This window comes from Rhamphochromis longiceps, linkage group LG23 (assembly GCF_057381845.1).
Source record: "Rhamphochromis longiceps isolate RC_006_pf linkage group LG23, R_longiceps_female_GT1.1, whole genome shotgun sequence".
Classification (NCBI taxonomy): Eukaryota; Metazoa; Chordata; class Actinopteri; order Cichliformes; family Cichlidae; genus Rhamphochromis; species Rhamphochromis longiceps.
Window position 1 is genome coordinate 24,720,508 of NC_140578.1, and position 17,658 is coordinate 24,738,165.

The 17,658-nt window shown below is 42.5% G+C and overlaps 1 protein-coding gene and 1 pseudogene across 2 annotated transcripts in view; both read right to left on the reverse strand.

Annotated features, from left to right (window-relative positions):
* On the reverse strand, nucleotides 1-5,855 carry LOC146642020 (uncharacterized; annotated as a pseudogene).
* Nucleotides 1-17,658, reverse strand: part of LOC146642018 (inactive dipeptidyl peptidase 10-like) — a 141,165-nt gene that overhangs the window by 113,740 nt on the left and 9,767 nt on the right. For both annotated transcript variants that reach the window (XM_085398330.1, XM_085398331.1), the window contains 2 exons: nucleotides 15,719-15,861; nucleotides 8,859-8,953 (listed from right to left, as the gene is read on the reverse strand). In XM_085398330.1, coding sequence (XP_085254456.1) covers nucleotides 8,859-8,918 — 60 coding nt within the window. In that variant the 5' untranslated portion in view covers nucleotides 8,919-8,953; nucleotides 15,719-15,861. The remainder of the gene's footprint in view (nucleotides 1-8,858; nucleotides 8,954-15,718; nucleotides 15,862-17,658) is intronic.

Genomic DNA, 17,658 nt, shown 5'->3' on the forward strand with positions numbered 1-17,658 from the left:
TCAATGGCCATGAGTACCATTCACAGAGAGTTGGGGAATGGCTGCAATCACAGCATTGTAAGATGGTGACAGATGTCCCCTTAGGCCGCTCCTCGATTCAGAGATGGTCTTTCCCTTTTCACGTAAATGGCCTCCTTGACTCCGCGCTCAAACCAGCGTTCCTCCCTGTCCAAGATGTGTACTTCCTCATCATTCAAAGAGTGTCCACTGGCCTGTAGGTGTAAATAGACTGCCTATTTATGCTGATGAGTTAGCTCCTCTGTGTTGTGCCATCCGCTTCGCCAGAGGTTGTTTGGTTTCCCCAATGTATAAATCCTGGCAATCCTCCTGGCACTTAACAGCGTACACTATGTTACTCTGTTTGTGTCGGGGGACCCGATCCTTGGGGTGGACCAGTTTTTGGTGCAGCGTGTTTTTGGGTTTAAAAGCCACAGAGGAAAAAATGCATCTCAACTGCTCCGATACTCCTGACACATACGGGATCACTACAGCTTTTCACTTGGGCAGCGGTCGTCCTTCTCTCCTGGATCAGCTGGAGCTTTCTTTAGGTGTCTTTCCAGCTTTGAGAAAAGTCCAGCTGGGATAACCACATTTACTCAGGGCCTTCTTGATGTGCCGTTCTTCTGCCTCCCTGGCCACTGTGTCTGTGGGGATGGTGTTCGCTCTGTGTTGTAGCGTCCTGATGATGCCCAGTTTGTGCTCCAGTGGATGATCAGAGTCAAACCTTAAATACTGATCCGTATGCGTAGGTTTACGGTACACATCAGCTTTTAGATGTCCCCCATTACTGATGGAAATCTCACAGTCTAAGAAGGCTAACCTGCCACTTTTCATATCCTCCCTGGTGAATTTGATGTGTTGGTCCACCGAGTTAATGTGATCCGTGAATTGTGGTACATCCTGAGATTTGATTTTCACCCAGGTGTCATCCACATATCTGAACCAGTGACTTGGTGGTGTTCCAGGGTAGGATAGCAAAGCCCTTTTTTCCACTTCTTCCATGTACAAATTGGCCATGATGGGTGAAACTGGGGAGCCTATGGCACACCCATGTTTCTGCCTGTAGAACTGGCCTTTGTATGTGAAATAGGTGGAATTAAGACACAGTTCCAAAAGCAAACACACTTGGTTGATGCTGAGAGTGGTCCTGTTGCTGAGGTTGGGGTCATCCTGTAATCTCTTACGATCTACCTCCAACGTTTCCGTGACTGGGGCGCAAGTGAAGAGAGATGTAACAACGTACGAGACCATGGTTTCATCTGCCTCCATCATGACATCTCTCACCTTCTCAACAAAATCCAAAGTGTACTGGATGTGGTGCTCAGAGCTGCCTACCAACGGGTTGAGGATCAAAGTCAGAGACTTGGAGGTGTTATAGGTGACCGAGTTGATCATGCGGACAATCGGTCTTAAAGGTGCACCCTGTTTATGTGTCTTCGGTAAACCATACAGACTTGGTGTAGATTCCCCTGGGTACAGCCTGTGGTATGAGGTCCGGTCGATAGCATTGTCTTGTTCTAACTGCTTCAGACAGTCCATCATCCTCTTCCTGTAACCACTTCCTGGGTCTCGTTTCAGGGGCTCATAAGTATTTTCATCACTGAGCAGTGACAAAATTTTCTCATGATAGTCTTTCTGGTTTAGCAATACTGTGCACCTAATCTTGTCTGCCGGAAGGATGATAATGTTGTTGTCATTACTAAGTGATGTGAGTGCCTTCCTCTCCTCCATTGTGATGTTGGATGCTGGGGGCTTTGATTGAGGAACTGACCTCCCAGCCCATTATTCCTTCTAGTTTCAGTCATTGTGCAAATGTACTGTTTATAAGATTGGGGGAACCTGAAGTCAGCTGAGACTGAAGAAGTCACTTGGATGAGTGACGAACCGTTTCTCCCACTGAAAACACTACGTCCAGATGAACAGAATCAACCTTTGGAGATTTACTTACCTGGATGATTGAGCATGCATCAATATCTGTGGTATCAGTTTTAAAATTCTACATCACTGCATTCTCAAGTTATCACATCTACAACTTTCAGAAAATTCGAACTCTTACGTTGAGGTCCAGGTCATTGAGATTTGAACTCGTCCAAGATTTATAGTGGATCCGCCTATAGTAACAATTTGAAGCTTTTTACCTTAAATATTTCCTTTTTTTAGGAGTATTTAATTTAATTTATTTATTTATTTAGGACAGTGCATGTTAATGAACATACATGTAAAAAGAATTACATGAATGTAAACATACCAGATTATAGCCAAGTGCTAATTTCCATCTGTTGTCCATAAAACATAAAAAATAGACATAATAATTCATAAGAAATTCAAAATTCATTCATAATAAAAACTCCATCACCAAGCTCACACATACACATCATTCTATTCCCAAATAAAATATTAAAACTATACAACTTATACATGATCACACACTTGATTTGTCCGTAACCAGTTTTTAACCTGTGCCTTAAACAAGTTGAATGTCGAGCATTCTCTAATGGATTGAGGAAGACTGTTCCACAGATGGCCACCCTGGACAGAGAGGACGTTCTGCCCAAATGCTGTCCGTCTGTGGGGTATAAACAAGTCTCCTCGGGTTGTAGCTCGAGTGGTCCTGTCTGAGCTTTCTTTATGCCTAATGAACTGCTTTAGTGGTGGTGGAGCAAGGGAGTGTAAGACTTTATATATTAAACACACTCTTTTAAGTTTCACTAAGTTATTGAAGTTCAGTAATTTATGTTTTTTTTTAACACATGACAGTGGTGGTGGGAAGTCAGTTTTTTGTCAAGTAGTTTTAAACTTCTTTTATAAATGTTTTCAATAGTTTTAAGTGTTGTTGGACAAGCAAGTGACCAGGACGTCAAACAATAGTCCATATGAGAGATGATCATTGAGTAAAAATACGTTTTTGCAACAGTCATATTTAAATTATTACGTATATGGTTAAAATTTCGATTATTACATTTAAGTACCTGGGACACTTTATTTATGTGACTCTTGAAGGATAATATTGGGTCTAGAATGACCCCAAGATATTTAAATTCTGGAGCTAATTCAAGCTCTACTCCATCCAGGAATATGTTTGACTGCTTCAAGTTTAAGGGGCGTTTTGAAAAATACATACAGACAGTTTTTGAGGTGTTCAACATTAGGCATGAGTCCTCCAGTCAGCTATGCATTAATGCTAAAGCAGCTGCAAGATCTTTTGCCACCTGCTGGACACTATTTGCTTGCGTATATGTAACTGCATCATCCGCATACATTTGAGTAAATATATTTGGACAGACTTCAGGTAAGTTATTGAGAAAAAGAGAGAACAATAAGGGCCCAAGAACAGATCCTTGAGGAACCCCTGTATCACAGTCTAAATATGGAGATTTAACCCCGTCCAACACCACACACTGTTTCCTGAGAGAGATATGAGGCAAACTACTGAAGAGCTTGACTGGAGATATTAAACTGAGTCAATCTGGACAACAATATCTGATGGTTTACAGAGTCGAAAGCCTTCTTCAGATCTAAAAATACAGCTCCAACACAGGAACTCTTGTCCAGCAAGCTTTTCAAGTTCTCCACTAACATACACAGTATCTGTGGAGTGATGTGCCCGAAAGCCAAACTGCAATGGATGTAATGAGGGTTGGGTGTTTTCTAGGTGAGCAGTGAGGAGTTTAACCACCCACTTCTCAGCTATTTTAGATACGACCGGGAGTATGCTTATGGGGCGATAATTAGCCATGTCAGTCTTCACACCTGCTTTGAAAATTGGTGTAACTGCAGCAATTTTCCAATCTGTTGGAACAATGGAGTCTTGGAAAGACATTGAAAACATGAGTTGTTGGACGTAAAAGTAAATTCATATGTTCCTTTAGGAAATTTGTGTTAATTCCATATACATCAAGTGCTTTAGATTGTTTTAAACCTGTAATTAGTTTAACAACTTCAGTGTCTGAAATATGAGTAATGGTAAACAAATTTTGACCAGCATCATTCACATTATCAGAGCATACGACTGAGTCAAAGCTCTGACTGATCTCCTTAACAGATGAAATAAAGAAATTGTTTAAGTTACTGGCAATAGATAGAGGCTCTCTAACAATAGAGCTATTTACATAAAGTTCAATTGTATTTTTGCTTTTGTTTGAATGACGGCCAAGTAATTTATTTAGGTGTTGCCAGATAATTTTACCATTACCTTTGGCTCTTTCAATTATATTTATAAAAAAAATTTGCTTTGGCCTGTCTCAAACTTCTTGTTACTTTGTTCCGCATTGAAGTAAATCTCTGTCTATCCAGAGTTAGACCTGTTTTCAGGAACTGTTTTAGTAATTGATCTCTTGTTTTAATTAGATTCTTGCACTCTTTGTTTAACCAGGGCAGATTAGATGTTGTCTTTATTTTTTGTTGACCTCTAATAGAGTATGTTGATATAACATCCTTGACAATGTCAGTGAAGTGACTGCTGCAGAATTGTGGATCATCACTACACAATAAACGCTCCCAGTTAGCTGATGCTAATGCTTCTGCTACATTTTGTCGCTGACTTCTTGGTATAAATTCATAAAAGGTTCTCCTATTAGTTGAACTATGAAAGTGATTCTTAACCCGTGATTTTATAAGTTTTCTAGAAAATAATATAAAATTGTGGTCTGAAATACCAGTGATAAAATTATAAGATTTAATAATTTGCTCGGGCTTATTACTGAAAACCAGATCTATTTTAGTTCTAGAGTGTCTCGTTATTCTTGTGGGTTGTTCAATGTGTTGAGTAAAGTTTAAAGTCTCCATTATGTCCTTGAGTGTTTTTCTGTCCTTTTAACAGTCCCAGTTGACATTAAAATCTCCCATTACAAGTATTTCATTAGACTTATTATTTATAGTATGATATTTAAGTAATATCTGTAGTTGTTCATAAAAAATATTCTTTGCAGAAGGAGGGCGATATAAACAGATCAACGTAAATGACATTTCTGGGGAAAGAGTGATTTTAACAGAAATATGTTCTATTTCAACATCTATTGGTGAACTAAGTAAAGAGCAATCCAGGTGTTTTTTTACATACACAAGTATTCCTCCTCCTCTTGTTCCAATTCTATCCCTTCTGAATGCTGTGTACTCTGGAAAGACAACCACAGATCCAGGAGAAGAACTTGTGAGCCAAGATTCAGAGATACCCAAAATAGAAATAATGGAATTGCTTAGAATATGTTCCAGTTGCTCGTGCTTTGGTAACATACTGCGAATGTTAATGTGTCCACATAGAAGCCCCTTTGGTTTATTTTTAGTGTCCCAGATTACTTTAGCCTGATTAAATGTCTTGCAGATCTTTGTTCCTCTGTAACTTTTAATAGCAGGATTTCTTGTCCTTTTCTTGACAATGCTATGAGCATTTAATGATAAGAAACCCTTTACCGGAGACTGTAGTCAAGGCAGCTGAAATGGAGTCCCAGGCAGCCGAGGAAGAAACCCATGCAACTGAGGCGGAGGCTCAGGCAGCCGAGGCAATAACCCAGGCAACTGAGGTGGAGGCCCAAGCAGCTGAGGTGGTAACCCAAACAGCAGAAGCGGAGGCCCGGACAACAGGGGCATAAACACTATTAGTTGTAGATGTAGCCTTACTAACTGGGACGGTGGTTGGAGCACAGTTAGTTGAGGTGGAAAGCAATGCAGAGATAGCTGTGCCCATAGGCTAACTAGGCTAATTAGTTGTAGCCATTCCAAATCACTGATGTTTGAATTAGGTCCAGGATTTAGTTCTATATCACCAGCCAAAAGTAGCATCAGAACAAGTTTCAGAATCTCCAGGGACAATTGTGACGTATTTAATTGTTCATGTTTACCTGGGGGTGGTCTAGCATGACCAAAATCCAAGAATCTTGTCAACAAAAGATGTTGACTCCATTTGGCTGAGAAAATGGTATAATTATCCAGCTTTCTTGGACCTGTCGAACTCCACAGAAGATAAAAATGTATAAAAACAAAAAGACAAGTTGATGTCAAGATCCAGGGGTTTTTAGATGTTTTTTTAGGTGTTTTTTTTTTTTTGTGTGGCAAAAGCACAGGACCTGCCAAGCTGTGTGTCTGCACCCTAGCAGCCATCTTGATCCAAGATGTAAAAAGGGAAAGATTTTATATTTTATATTAAAACAAAATTTCTACTACTGGCTCCACATGGAGATTTATTTGATACAACTCATTCACGGAAAAGCGTGCAGCGCATTGTTTTGTGCGGCATCTTAACTTTAAGGTCAGGTAGACCGTGCTGCACGTATGGTTTCTTTTCTGGTTATCTTTATCTTTAGGCACTATGTTATTAGTAGCCTGTTACAAAAACATGTTGTTTGTTCTCATTTAGTTGAATCTGTGAAAAATACCAAAGATAACACGGTTTTAAGGACATAAAATGGTCTTATTGCACCAAAAAGATAATTCCAAAAGAGCTATTTGCTGAAAACTGTGCATATCTCAGCATGATGTGCAGTGTGTCCCCCAGCATTTGAGGAAACAGGACAAGTAAAGGACAAAAGAAGATAAAATACTATCTTGAGCTGGTGAACAGACTTTTGCATACTATATATTACGTAAATTTCTACTTGTAATTGAAATCGAAGGAGACAGGCCCATTGGTAAGATATCCAGTGAATCTGTGCTATCCATCCCCACTCTACATGCATACACCGTTAGAACAAAGAAATAGAACAAAATAATCTCTGAGGTCCTGAGTGATCGGTGAGGTTGCCAAACAGTCTTACAATATCAAGGAAATAAAACCGGTTTGTTAGCTGGTTAAAATACTGAAAGGGGGGGGGGGGGGGGGGGGGGGATTTCTGTCCCTCAAGATGACAATAATGCTTTACCTTGGATTTAAAAAAAAAAAGGAATCAGACTTTGCTGACAACCAGAGCCAATATTAGTGCATGTTTTTATTGGCTGACAGCACTTTGGGGTCTTTAAGGTGTCAGTCAGCCCCAAACAAAAAAAAAATCACAAATAAAGTCAGCCACACAGACTTTGAGCCAGAGTGTTTAACTTTCATTTCTAATAATAAAGGAAAGAATGTGACTCTTTTCAGACTTTATGTAGCTGGGGTCACTTCATGTCCTTGGAGCTGTCATAGTAATGCTCCAATTCTGCCTTTAAATTACATGGGTGATCACTTAAAGGGAGAGCTCACCCCAGAATCAAAGCGTTTTCCTTCTGGACTGTAGTGCAAACGATACTTGAATTGCTTTGCTGTGAGTTGTACAGAAGAAAAAGAAGAAGGGTGGCTTGAAGTGCTCAAAGTGCCACAGAAATTCATTTGAAAAACTCTGCAGACATGTCTCTTTCCATCTGTGAGCATTTTCATGTAGGAGAAATTTTCTTTCTGCAAAACTACACTTAGCTATCATGTATATCTGTATAAGACTAAGGTGTGAACACTGATAAGAGACCAGACATTCCTACTTAGTGTGACACCATCAGCTCATCTCCAGTATTTGGTCAATATTTTCTTGTATAATTTTATTTTGCAGTTTTGCCACTACAGAGGATTTTAAGTCAAGCAACCAAGATGTGATTGAAGTGGAGGCTTTCAGCTTTAAATCAAGGGTGTCCAGGGGTTTCACAAATATTCTGCAGTAGCTTTTTAGGAATTACAGTCATTTTTATACACACCGCCCCATTTTCAGCAACTGAAGACTAATTTTACATAAAAGGATTGCTTCCAAACTTGGATGAAAATACTTTGCATTCAAGAATCCACAGACATCACCATATAGTGTTTCCTCCTCTGATGCTCATGCCCTGCTGGGTCTTTACTGCAGACACCTTTAGTTGCTGCTTGTTTGTGGGTAGTGTGGAGCAGGGAAATTATTTTACTGCTATTGGTAAATAATCATCATTATTACTATTGCATTAATAATATAATCTGCAGCATTGATATTGTATTCAGAGGTTTAAACAGTGTGTGTGTCTTTCAGAAAGACTAAGTTGCAGTTGACAGGAAGTTGCAGAGAGTTTGCAGGAGTGAAAGCAGAGTCTAAGTTATTCTGAGGAGCAGGTTAGACGAGGCTATTTGAATTACTAGGTTATTCAAATTGTCTGTTATACTTTTATATTTGTATAGTTTGTGCTACATTTGGCAATTTTGTGCAATTCAAAAATGCTTAAAATGCATTTTGCGGAGAAAAAGTGACACTGATGATGTAGTGATCTCAAAAACTCACAAAAACTCATGTATCAAATATTTTACACTTGGCATTACAGGGTCAAATCTTCTGGATTGTTCCAACAACAGTTAAATTTACAGCCCTGATGCTTTTAAATGTAACAAAGCAAAGCAAATCTAATAAACCATTCAAGAACCACTCTGTGTAGAGTACTTCATTTATTTAGTTTCCTGACAACAGTTTAGTATCGAGTCAGTAAAGAACTAAAAAAAAGCACAGTTGAGATCAACAAGGTGAGTGTGTTTCATAATGAAATGGCTATCTTCTGCTGTTTTTTATTTATTTTATATATTTTATTCATGTTAGTGTATACGTGTATAAAGGTTAGGGTCACAGTGAAGTTTAAGACTGAGGGAGTGGGTGAGTCATTTTAGCAAGCAAAAACTAAGATTTGTCATTTTGAAGAATTATGGAGCATTACTATGAAGCTTTGTAAAAATAAATAAATAAGCAGCAGTTGTTAGGATGAGCCTGAAAGCTAAAAGTAACTCTGGCAGCTTCATTTATAAGCTGGTTCAGATGCGTTTTAGAGGTGTCAGTGCGGTGCAGTGGTAATTAAAGGTGTGAAAGTTCTTTGAGGATGAGAAGTAAGAGCTGATAAAGATTAGAAACAACCTTAACACAATGAAAAGAAAGGAAAATCAGCCCTACCTTGATATCCTTGACAGGTTGACACTCAATTTGATGGGAGACTGATGCAGTTTGGTTCATTGTTGTTCCACAAATTCCACCAAATGCTCCTTTATCTAAAAACAGGATCACAAAAAAAAGATTAAATAAAATTCCTGGCCAAGTTTCCTTCGTCTCCCCCTTCAGCTGCTTCTCAGCTCCGAGCTGACCACGCCACCAATCTGGTGCTGATATCAAATACTAAGAGGCTGCAGAGCTTCTTCGTTGGAAACGCTCTTCCTCGTCTCTAGCTCCACTAGAGACAACACATTTAAGCACACAATCTGTTTTCCCTCCTTTGTTGCTCTCTCTCTGGCAGTAAATGCTCTCAGTGCATTTGAAAGCAGTTCCTCCCTCCCTCTCGTTTCTTCTTTTTCTTCTTCTCTTTCCCTCTATGGCAACTACGAGCTGCTTCGGCTGACAGACAGTTCATAAACCAGGATGTTTGCCAGTGCCTCCCACATGCGAAGATGTTCCTTCATCAGAATGCAAATTTGCTTCAGGCAAAGATTTTGCAGGCGTTTGGTTAAAGTGTTTCTCACACATCAAAGCTTCTTTCAGCATTTCTTTTCTTTTCTTTTTCTTTTCTTGGAGGACTCACATTGATGAATTCATGTTCAGCTTTGACCCAGTGAGAACCCGCCGCTGTTTGAGCGTTTATTTCAGCTGAAAGTTGGGTGACGGTTTGTTTTCAGTGAACACACAAAAATAATACACTTCACTTTAAAAGCAACGCAAAGAAAGACTCTTGATGGATCTACAAAAAGCACAATGGAAAATAATTCAACAAATCCTCCCACCCAAATGCCATTTATAGGAGGTCTGTGAGAAGGTAGTTAGAGAAGAAAAAACAGAGGCCATATTTTATTACATGCATATGCATATTTTGGTGAATGTGTTTAGCCATTTTTTTATTAAGAGGCATTAGAACTTTATTAGAGCCACAGACTGTATATAAAAGATGGGCATTGCCAACGTGAAGTCACCAATTGGTTTGTGAAGCCCCATCTTGAGGCCTTGAGATGTCCCACTGGGTGGATTTAACTGAGAAGTCAAAGGGACAATCTTACAACTTAAATGTAATGATTGGGATGACAAACTCACCAGTTCAAGACAGAAGCAGGCTCATTTTCCCATAGAATTAGAAACGGCCAGAAATGATTCGCCCCCTGCTGGCCATTAGAAGAAATGCTGGTTTAAAACACTACAACATTGACTTCCCTTCTTAGACCCAGCAGCACTTCACTTTAACATTTGAAAAGCAATTATAAAAACTTTTAAAAGTTAACTTTTCTTTAGCTTAGCTAGTATAAAAAAGTTAAAAGGAAAATGGGAATTCCATCCATTTTCTCCCACTTATTCTCTCCCAGAATCCAGACGCAGGCCAGCAGCCTACGCAAAGAAGCCCAGACCTCCTTTCACCATCCGGGGGAACACTGAGTCTCTCTGAATCTCTGCAGAATGTCCTGGGTCTAACTCTCGGTCTCCTTACAGTAGGACAAGCCTGAACCACCTTACCTTGCTCCTTTCGATATGGAGAAGTACTGTCTCTACTTTGAGTCCCTACCAAATAAGCAATCTCATTCTTTTGGTTATTACCAAAAAAAGTGGGTCCAATTTGTTCTCTGCTCCCCTCACTTGTGAACAAGACCCTCAGATACTACATACCTGGGCACTCTGCCCTTTTCAAGCTGTCACACTTGGCTCAGAATTGTTCCAGCATGAGCTGGAGGCCACCACCTGATGAAGCCAACAGAACCATGTCGTCTGCAAAAAACATAGACGAAATTCTGAGGCCACCAAAGTGAAAACCTTTCTCTACTTGGCTTTGCCTAGAAATTCTGTCCTTGAAATTATGAGCAGAATTGGTGACAAAAGGCAGGCCTGGTGAACTCAAACACTATGTGGACCAAGCTCTCATTGCAGTCATACCGGAATCGAATGGCTCGTAGCAGTAGCAGTGAGCCAGACACCCATCGATGTGGGCCAGACACCGCATCCTCCCAAAGCACCTCCCACAGGCTGTCCTGAGGGATGCAGCTGAATGCTGTCTCCAGATCATCAAAACACTTGTATACTTTACACACAAACTTCCACCCACAGTCGAGTATCCTCAAGAGGATAAAGAGCTGGTCCAGTATTCCACAACCAGGATGAAAACCACATTTTTCCTCCAGAATCTAAGGTTAACAAACGCAAATCACGACCCCAGTATGCCAGTCCAGAAGCACCACCCCAGGTCTCCACGTAACATTGGAGAGGCATGTCAACCAGAACAGCCCTACAGGAGCTCATGGCGAATCTTATCCACGCCAAGTGACCTTGCTACAAGGAGAGTCATCTTGAGTTAGGACATTTATGACCTCAGCTGGTTTGGGGTTGTTTTTAACCATAAAAATGTCACCTACCCTGAATTTGTCCATTATTCTTTCTTTGTTGTGACAAAGATAATGGAAAGTGTAAAAATATATTGATGTATCCGAACACTTTAATTTTATTGTACTTTCTGATGTTTTGAAGTCACTAATGCCTAACAGAGCTCAAGTAGCAAGATTTACTGCTGTACAGGGAGTGCAGAATTATTAGGCAAATGAGTATTTTGTCCACATCATTCTCTTCATGCATGCTGTCCTACTCCAAGCTGTATAGGCTCGAAAGCCTACTAACAATTAAGCATATTAGGTGATGTGCATCTCTGTAATGAGAAGGGGTGTGGTCTAATGACATCAACACCATATATCAGGTGTGCATAATTATTAGGCAACATCCTTTCCTTTGGCAAAATGGGTCAAAAGAAGGACTTGACAGGCTCAGAAAAGTCAAAAATAGTGAGATATCTTGCAGAGGGATGCAGCAGTCTCAAAATTGCAAAGCTTCTGAAGCGTGATCATCGAACAATCAAGTGTTTCATTCAAAATAGTCAACAGGGTCGCAAGAAGCGTGTGGAAAAACCAAGGCGCAAAATAACTGCCCATGAACTGAGAAAAGTCAAGCGTGCAGCTGCCAAGATGCCACTTGCCACCAGTTTGGCCATATTTCAGAGCTGCAACATCACTGGAGTGCCCAAAAGCACAAGGTGTGCAATACTCAGAGACATGGCCAAGGTAAGAAAGGCTGAAAGACGACCACCACTGAACAAGACACACAAGGTGAAACGTCAAGACTGGGCCAAGAAATATCTCAAGACTGGTTTTTCTAAGGTTTTATGGACTGATGAAATGAGAGTGAGTCTTGATGGGCCAGATGGATGGGCCCGTGGCTGGATTGGTAAAGGGCAGAGAGCTCCAGTCCGACTCAGACGCCAGCAAGGTGGAGGTGGAGTACTGGTTTGGGCTGGTATCATCAAAGATTAGCTTGTGGGGCCTTTTCGGGTTGAGGATGGAGTCAAGCTCAACTCCCAGTCCTACTGCCAGTTTCTGGAAGACACCTTCTTCAAGCAGTGGTACAGGAAGAAGTCTGCATCCTTCAAGAAAAACATGATTTTCATGCAGGACAATGCTCCATCACACGCGTCCAAGTACTCCACAGCGTGGCTGGCAAGAAAGGGTATAAAAGAAGAAAAACTAATGACATGGCCACCTTGTTCACCTGATCTGAACCCCATTGAGAACCTGTGGTCCATCATCAAATGTGAGATTTACAAGGAGGGAAAACAGTACACCTCTCTGAACAGTGTCTGGGAGGCTGTGGTTGCTGCTGCACGCAATGTTGATGGTGAACAGATCAAAACACTGACAGAATCCATGGATGGCAGGCTTTTGAGTGTCCTTGCAAAGAAAGGTGGCTATATTGGTCGCTGATTTGTTTTTGTTTTGTTTTTGAATGTCAGAAATGTATATTTGTGAATGTGGAGATGTTATATTGGTTTCACTGGTAAAAATAAATAATTGAAATGGGTATATATTTGTTTTTGTTAAGTTGCCTAATAATTGTGCACAGTAATAGTCACCTGCACACACAGATATCCCCCTAAAATAGCTAAAACTAAAAACAAACTAAAAACTACTTCCAAAAACATTCAGCTTTGATATTAATGAGTTTTTTGGGTTCATTGAGAACATGGTTGTTGTTCAATAATAAAATTATTCCTCAAAAATACAACTTGCCTAATAATTCTGCTCTCCCTGTAGAAGTTTTCAGGCAGAGCTGGAGTGATACTTGCATGGCACTCTTCTTTTGTAACTGAGCACTCAAACCACTGTTAACTAGAAACCATATTCATACATTCAAACAGTGCTTTATTCTATGCCTTTAAGAACTTTCTAAATATCACATATGTATATCACACCACGATTAGGAGCAATTTGGCATTCTGTTATTATGCCTAAGGACACTTTCAGTTACTAGAGGACCCACTGAGCAACAAATACTTTTTGCACAAAAATGATTGAAAACCAGAATTAGTACCATTAAAACACGTAACCAACATTTGTCACAAATAAAGAAAACAATGAATATTACAAACATAAACGGAGCCATTAAAAACATGCTTATGTTAAAAAAAAGTCGTCCTAAATGTTTATTAAAGAAAAAAAAAAGTAACAGTACAATTGTCACGATCTGGTTACAGGGACTCAAACGCAGAGCGGTTAGGTGTCTCCAAGGTGTAGTTTATTTACAGTGCCAGTGCAAGTGCAATATATGTACAGTGAAGGAATCCAAAACTCCGGGGAATCACAGGGTAGCTCTCTCACACTCGCTCACGTCTTCTTTGCTCACACTCACACACGTTCACACGGCAGGGAGGTCGCAGGTCCGGGGGGGGGGGGGGGGGGGGGGGGGAGGGGGAGATCTGAGGCAGAAGAGAAGGAAAGTCACCAACTAATCACAAATCACGAATTATGAAGCACAAGTCCACAGGAGCTGTGAGAACACTAACGTCAGTAGTACAATCATCCAGCGACGAGAGGATCTGTGTTCCAGCCTCAAATAGTGCTCCCGGTGATGACAGGTGATTGTTGTCAGGTGTGTGTGTGGGCCAAGGGCGGGAGCCCACAGTGAGCTCCGCCCAGGCAGAGAGGGAGAGAACAGAAACAGCAAATGTAGCCTTGTGGGGCCGACCGGGCAGGCACGGAGACCATGACAGTACCCCCCCCCCTCAACGGGAGCCTCCCGGCGACCCACCAGGCTTACCTGGATGCCTGCGGTGGACGTCCCGGAGCATGGCCCTATCCAGGACAGCAGCTCGAGGCACCCAGAAGCGTTCCTCTATCCCGTAGCCCTCCCAGTCAACCAGGTACTGAAAACCCCGACCCCGGCGCCGGGAGTCCATGATGCGGGTGATATTGTAGACCAGCTGACCATCCACGAGCCGGGGGGGCGGCGGGGCCCTGGAGGGAGGGCACAACGGGCTGGAGAGCACCGGCTTGACCTGAGACACATGGAAGACATTGTGAATGCGCATGTTGCGCGGCAGCTTGAGGCGGACAGACACAGGGTTCACAATGGCTTCAACGGGAAAAGGGCCAATAAACTGAGGGGACAGCTTCTTCGACTCAGTCCGTAGCGGCACAAAACGGGTAGCCAGCCATACCTGTTGACCGATGGTGTACTCGGGGGCCGGTGTCCGGCGACGGTCAGCGAGGGTCTTGTTCTGCTCCTTAGTACGGAGTAGGGCAGCCCGAGTCGCCCGCCAGGCACGACGGCACCCGCGGAGGTGAGCCTGTACTGAAGGAACGGAGTGCTCACCTTCGATGGCCGGGAGCAAAGGCGGTTGATAGCCCAGGGACGCTTCGAAGGGAGACTTGCCCGTGGCGGAGGACGTGTGGCTGTTGTGGGCGTATTCGATCCATGGAAGCTGTTCACTCCAGGTCGATTGGTTGTGCGAAGCGACACAGCGGAGGGCAGTTTCCAGCTCCTGGTTGGCCCGCTCCGATTGCCCGTTACTCTGTGGATGGAAACCAGAAGACAGACTGACCTTGGCCCCCAGTGCGGAGCAGAACTCCCTCCAAACACGGGACGTGAATTGTGGCCCTCTATCCGAGGCGATGTCCTCGGGGATCCCGTGAAGACGGAACACATGGGAGGTGAGGAGCCGCGCCGTCTCCAAGGCAGAGGGGAGCTTCGGGAGGGCGACGAAGTGTGCAGCTTTGGAGAAACGATCGATAACGGTAAGTATGGCGGTGTGACCAGCGGAGGGCGGCAGGCCCGTGACGAAGTCCAAAGAAACATGGGACCACGGTCGAGCTGGTGTAGGGAGAAGCTGCAGAAGACCCGGTGGAGGGCGGTTCAAAAGCTTATTCCGGGCGCAGGTCGAACAGGCTGCTACGTACTCCTTGGCGTCACTGGAGAACCTGAGAGCAGACGGCTGAAGGAACGAAGAGGCGACCAGGTGGGCCAGTGCCAGGATCCGGTTCGGTCTCCTGTGCCTCTTGGATGAGCCTCTCGATCTCCCAGGAGATGGCTCCAATTACGCAGGCGGCCGGGAGGACAGGCTCGGGGTCCGAGTCCTCCTCAGTGATGGAGAATTGCCTGGACAGGGCGTCTGGCTTTACGTTCCGTGTTCCTGGCCTGTAGGTGATAGTGAAGTCAAAACGAGCGAAAAACAGCGCCCACCTGGCTTGCCGGGAATTGAGACGTCTAGCCGAGCGCAGGTACTCCACAACGAACTGCCGTGTAAGGTCCGGTTGCCGGAGTATGGGAGCAGTGGTGAACCTGTCCTTGAGCAGGGTGAAGGCTCGCTGAGCGGCAGAATCCCACTGGAAGGGAACTTTGGGAGAGGTGAGTTTAGTAAGAGGGAGAGCGATCCTGCTGAAATCGCGAAAAGAGGCAGACCATGACAACAATACAATATTTTACTGCATTTCTGCCAAGTTGAATGATTAGCAGGATATAAATACCACCTCAGTCCTGCTTGCTTGTTCCCTGACGTCCATCAGTCATCTCTTGGGAACTTTCCAGAAACTTCATTTTCTTTCATTTCATTCAGTTTTCAACAGACATCCCCACTTTTCTCTGTCACCAGCTGCCACCAGCATCAGCAGTCCTGTGTAAAAAAGCTTTGGTTAGGACTCTGCAGTCCTGTTAAAAACTAAGTGCCTTCATTGTTTACTAGCTTGTAGAACTACTTTCAGCAGGAACAACTTGAAGTAATTATTTTCTTTATGACTTTATCAGTCACTCAGTCATTGGAGAGGAATTTAGACCTATTCTTTTTTGCAGTATTGTTTCAGTTTATTGAGGTTCATGCACAGCTCCCTTAAGATCCCACCACAGCATTTCAATCAGGTTGAGGTCTGGACTTTGACTAGACCAGGGGTGCCCAATCCCGGTCCTCGAGAGCTACCGTCCTGCAGCTTTTAGATGCATCCTTGTTCCCACACACCTGAATCAAATGAATGGCTTGTTATCAGGCCTTTGCCAAACATGATGGCATGCTGAAGAGGTAATCAAACCATTTGATTCAGCTGTGTTGGAGTAGGGATGCATCTAAAAGCTGCAGGATAGTAGCTCTCGAGGACTGGGATTGGGCAGCCCTGGACTAGACCATTGAAACACTTTGATTTGCTGCTGTAGTTGGAATAGTTGTCCTGTTAAGGCAAAGCTTTATCTGTCTGTCCTCATATTTGACTCTAGGATGCTTTGGTATATAGAGGAGTTCATGATTGATGGTATCCAGGTCCTGTGGCTGTAAAACAAACCGAAATCTTCATGCCTCCACCACCCTGCTGACAGCTGGTATGTGCTGTCTGTGCTGACGTGCTGTGTTTGACCAGACATGTCCACTTTGGTCTCATCTGTCCAAAGGATACTGTTCCAGAAGTCTTGCAAATCTAAGATGTGCTGCTGTGCTCTTCTTAGCGAAAAGGCTTTCTACTTGTAACGCTCCCAAAAAAGCCACACTCGTTCAGTCTTTTTCTGTTCATACTGTCATCAACTGTTCACTTGTGCCAATAACGAAGGACTGTAAAAAAGCATAAGAGCTACATCTCAGACTCTACAGGCTTCAGTTAGCATCCTAAATATCAAACATTTATCTGCTTAAGCACTAATTTCCTGCAGTTCTTTTGTTAATTAGTTGTCCAATGGTACAGGTATGAAGATGCAGGTTCATGAAGTTTAATCTGGATAAATTTACTGGAGCTCTCAGCCACCATGGCTACACGGAAATATCCAATAAGTGCTACAGCTGCAGCGAATTGAGGCCCTTGCTTTAGTGTTGTTGACATCAATCATTTATTTTACACATCGGGTTGTGTAAGAGGTCTCATGTGCAGATCATAAATCACTTCCTGACAGGATGTGAACGATTAATGAATGTTGCCATGACTCTGCCTCCCACTAACCATACAAAGAGCATGTTAAACCCTCAGCCTCTCTTCCCAGATTTGTTATTATTTGTTACAGTAAACTGTTGCCTCCATTAAAAATGTATTATGCTGATTCATAGTTGATGAGCTGCCTAGTTTCCATGAGACTAATCATATTTATTGTCGGTACAATCGCCCTCATTGAGCACATGAAGCTTTTATCTCTAAACACTCACTGGCCTGCTTGTATTGGATTTCAATTCACTTTGCAGATAATGTCAAAGGTTGAAAAGAAATTCAAATATCCAGGAGCCCATACTGCACAACCTTTAGCTTTTCAGTTTTGCTTTTTTATCAAGCAATTAATCACAAATATATTTTTTTTACTTATAAAGATAGAAAAAATGAATTCGTAATGGAGAAAAAGGTCAGTGTCATTTATATTCATATACACACACTTAGAGGCCACTAACACAAAGCTCTAATCAGTGACTAAACCAACTCCATGGATTTAGGCATGTGGGCTTGATCAA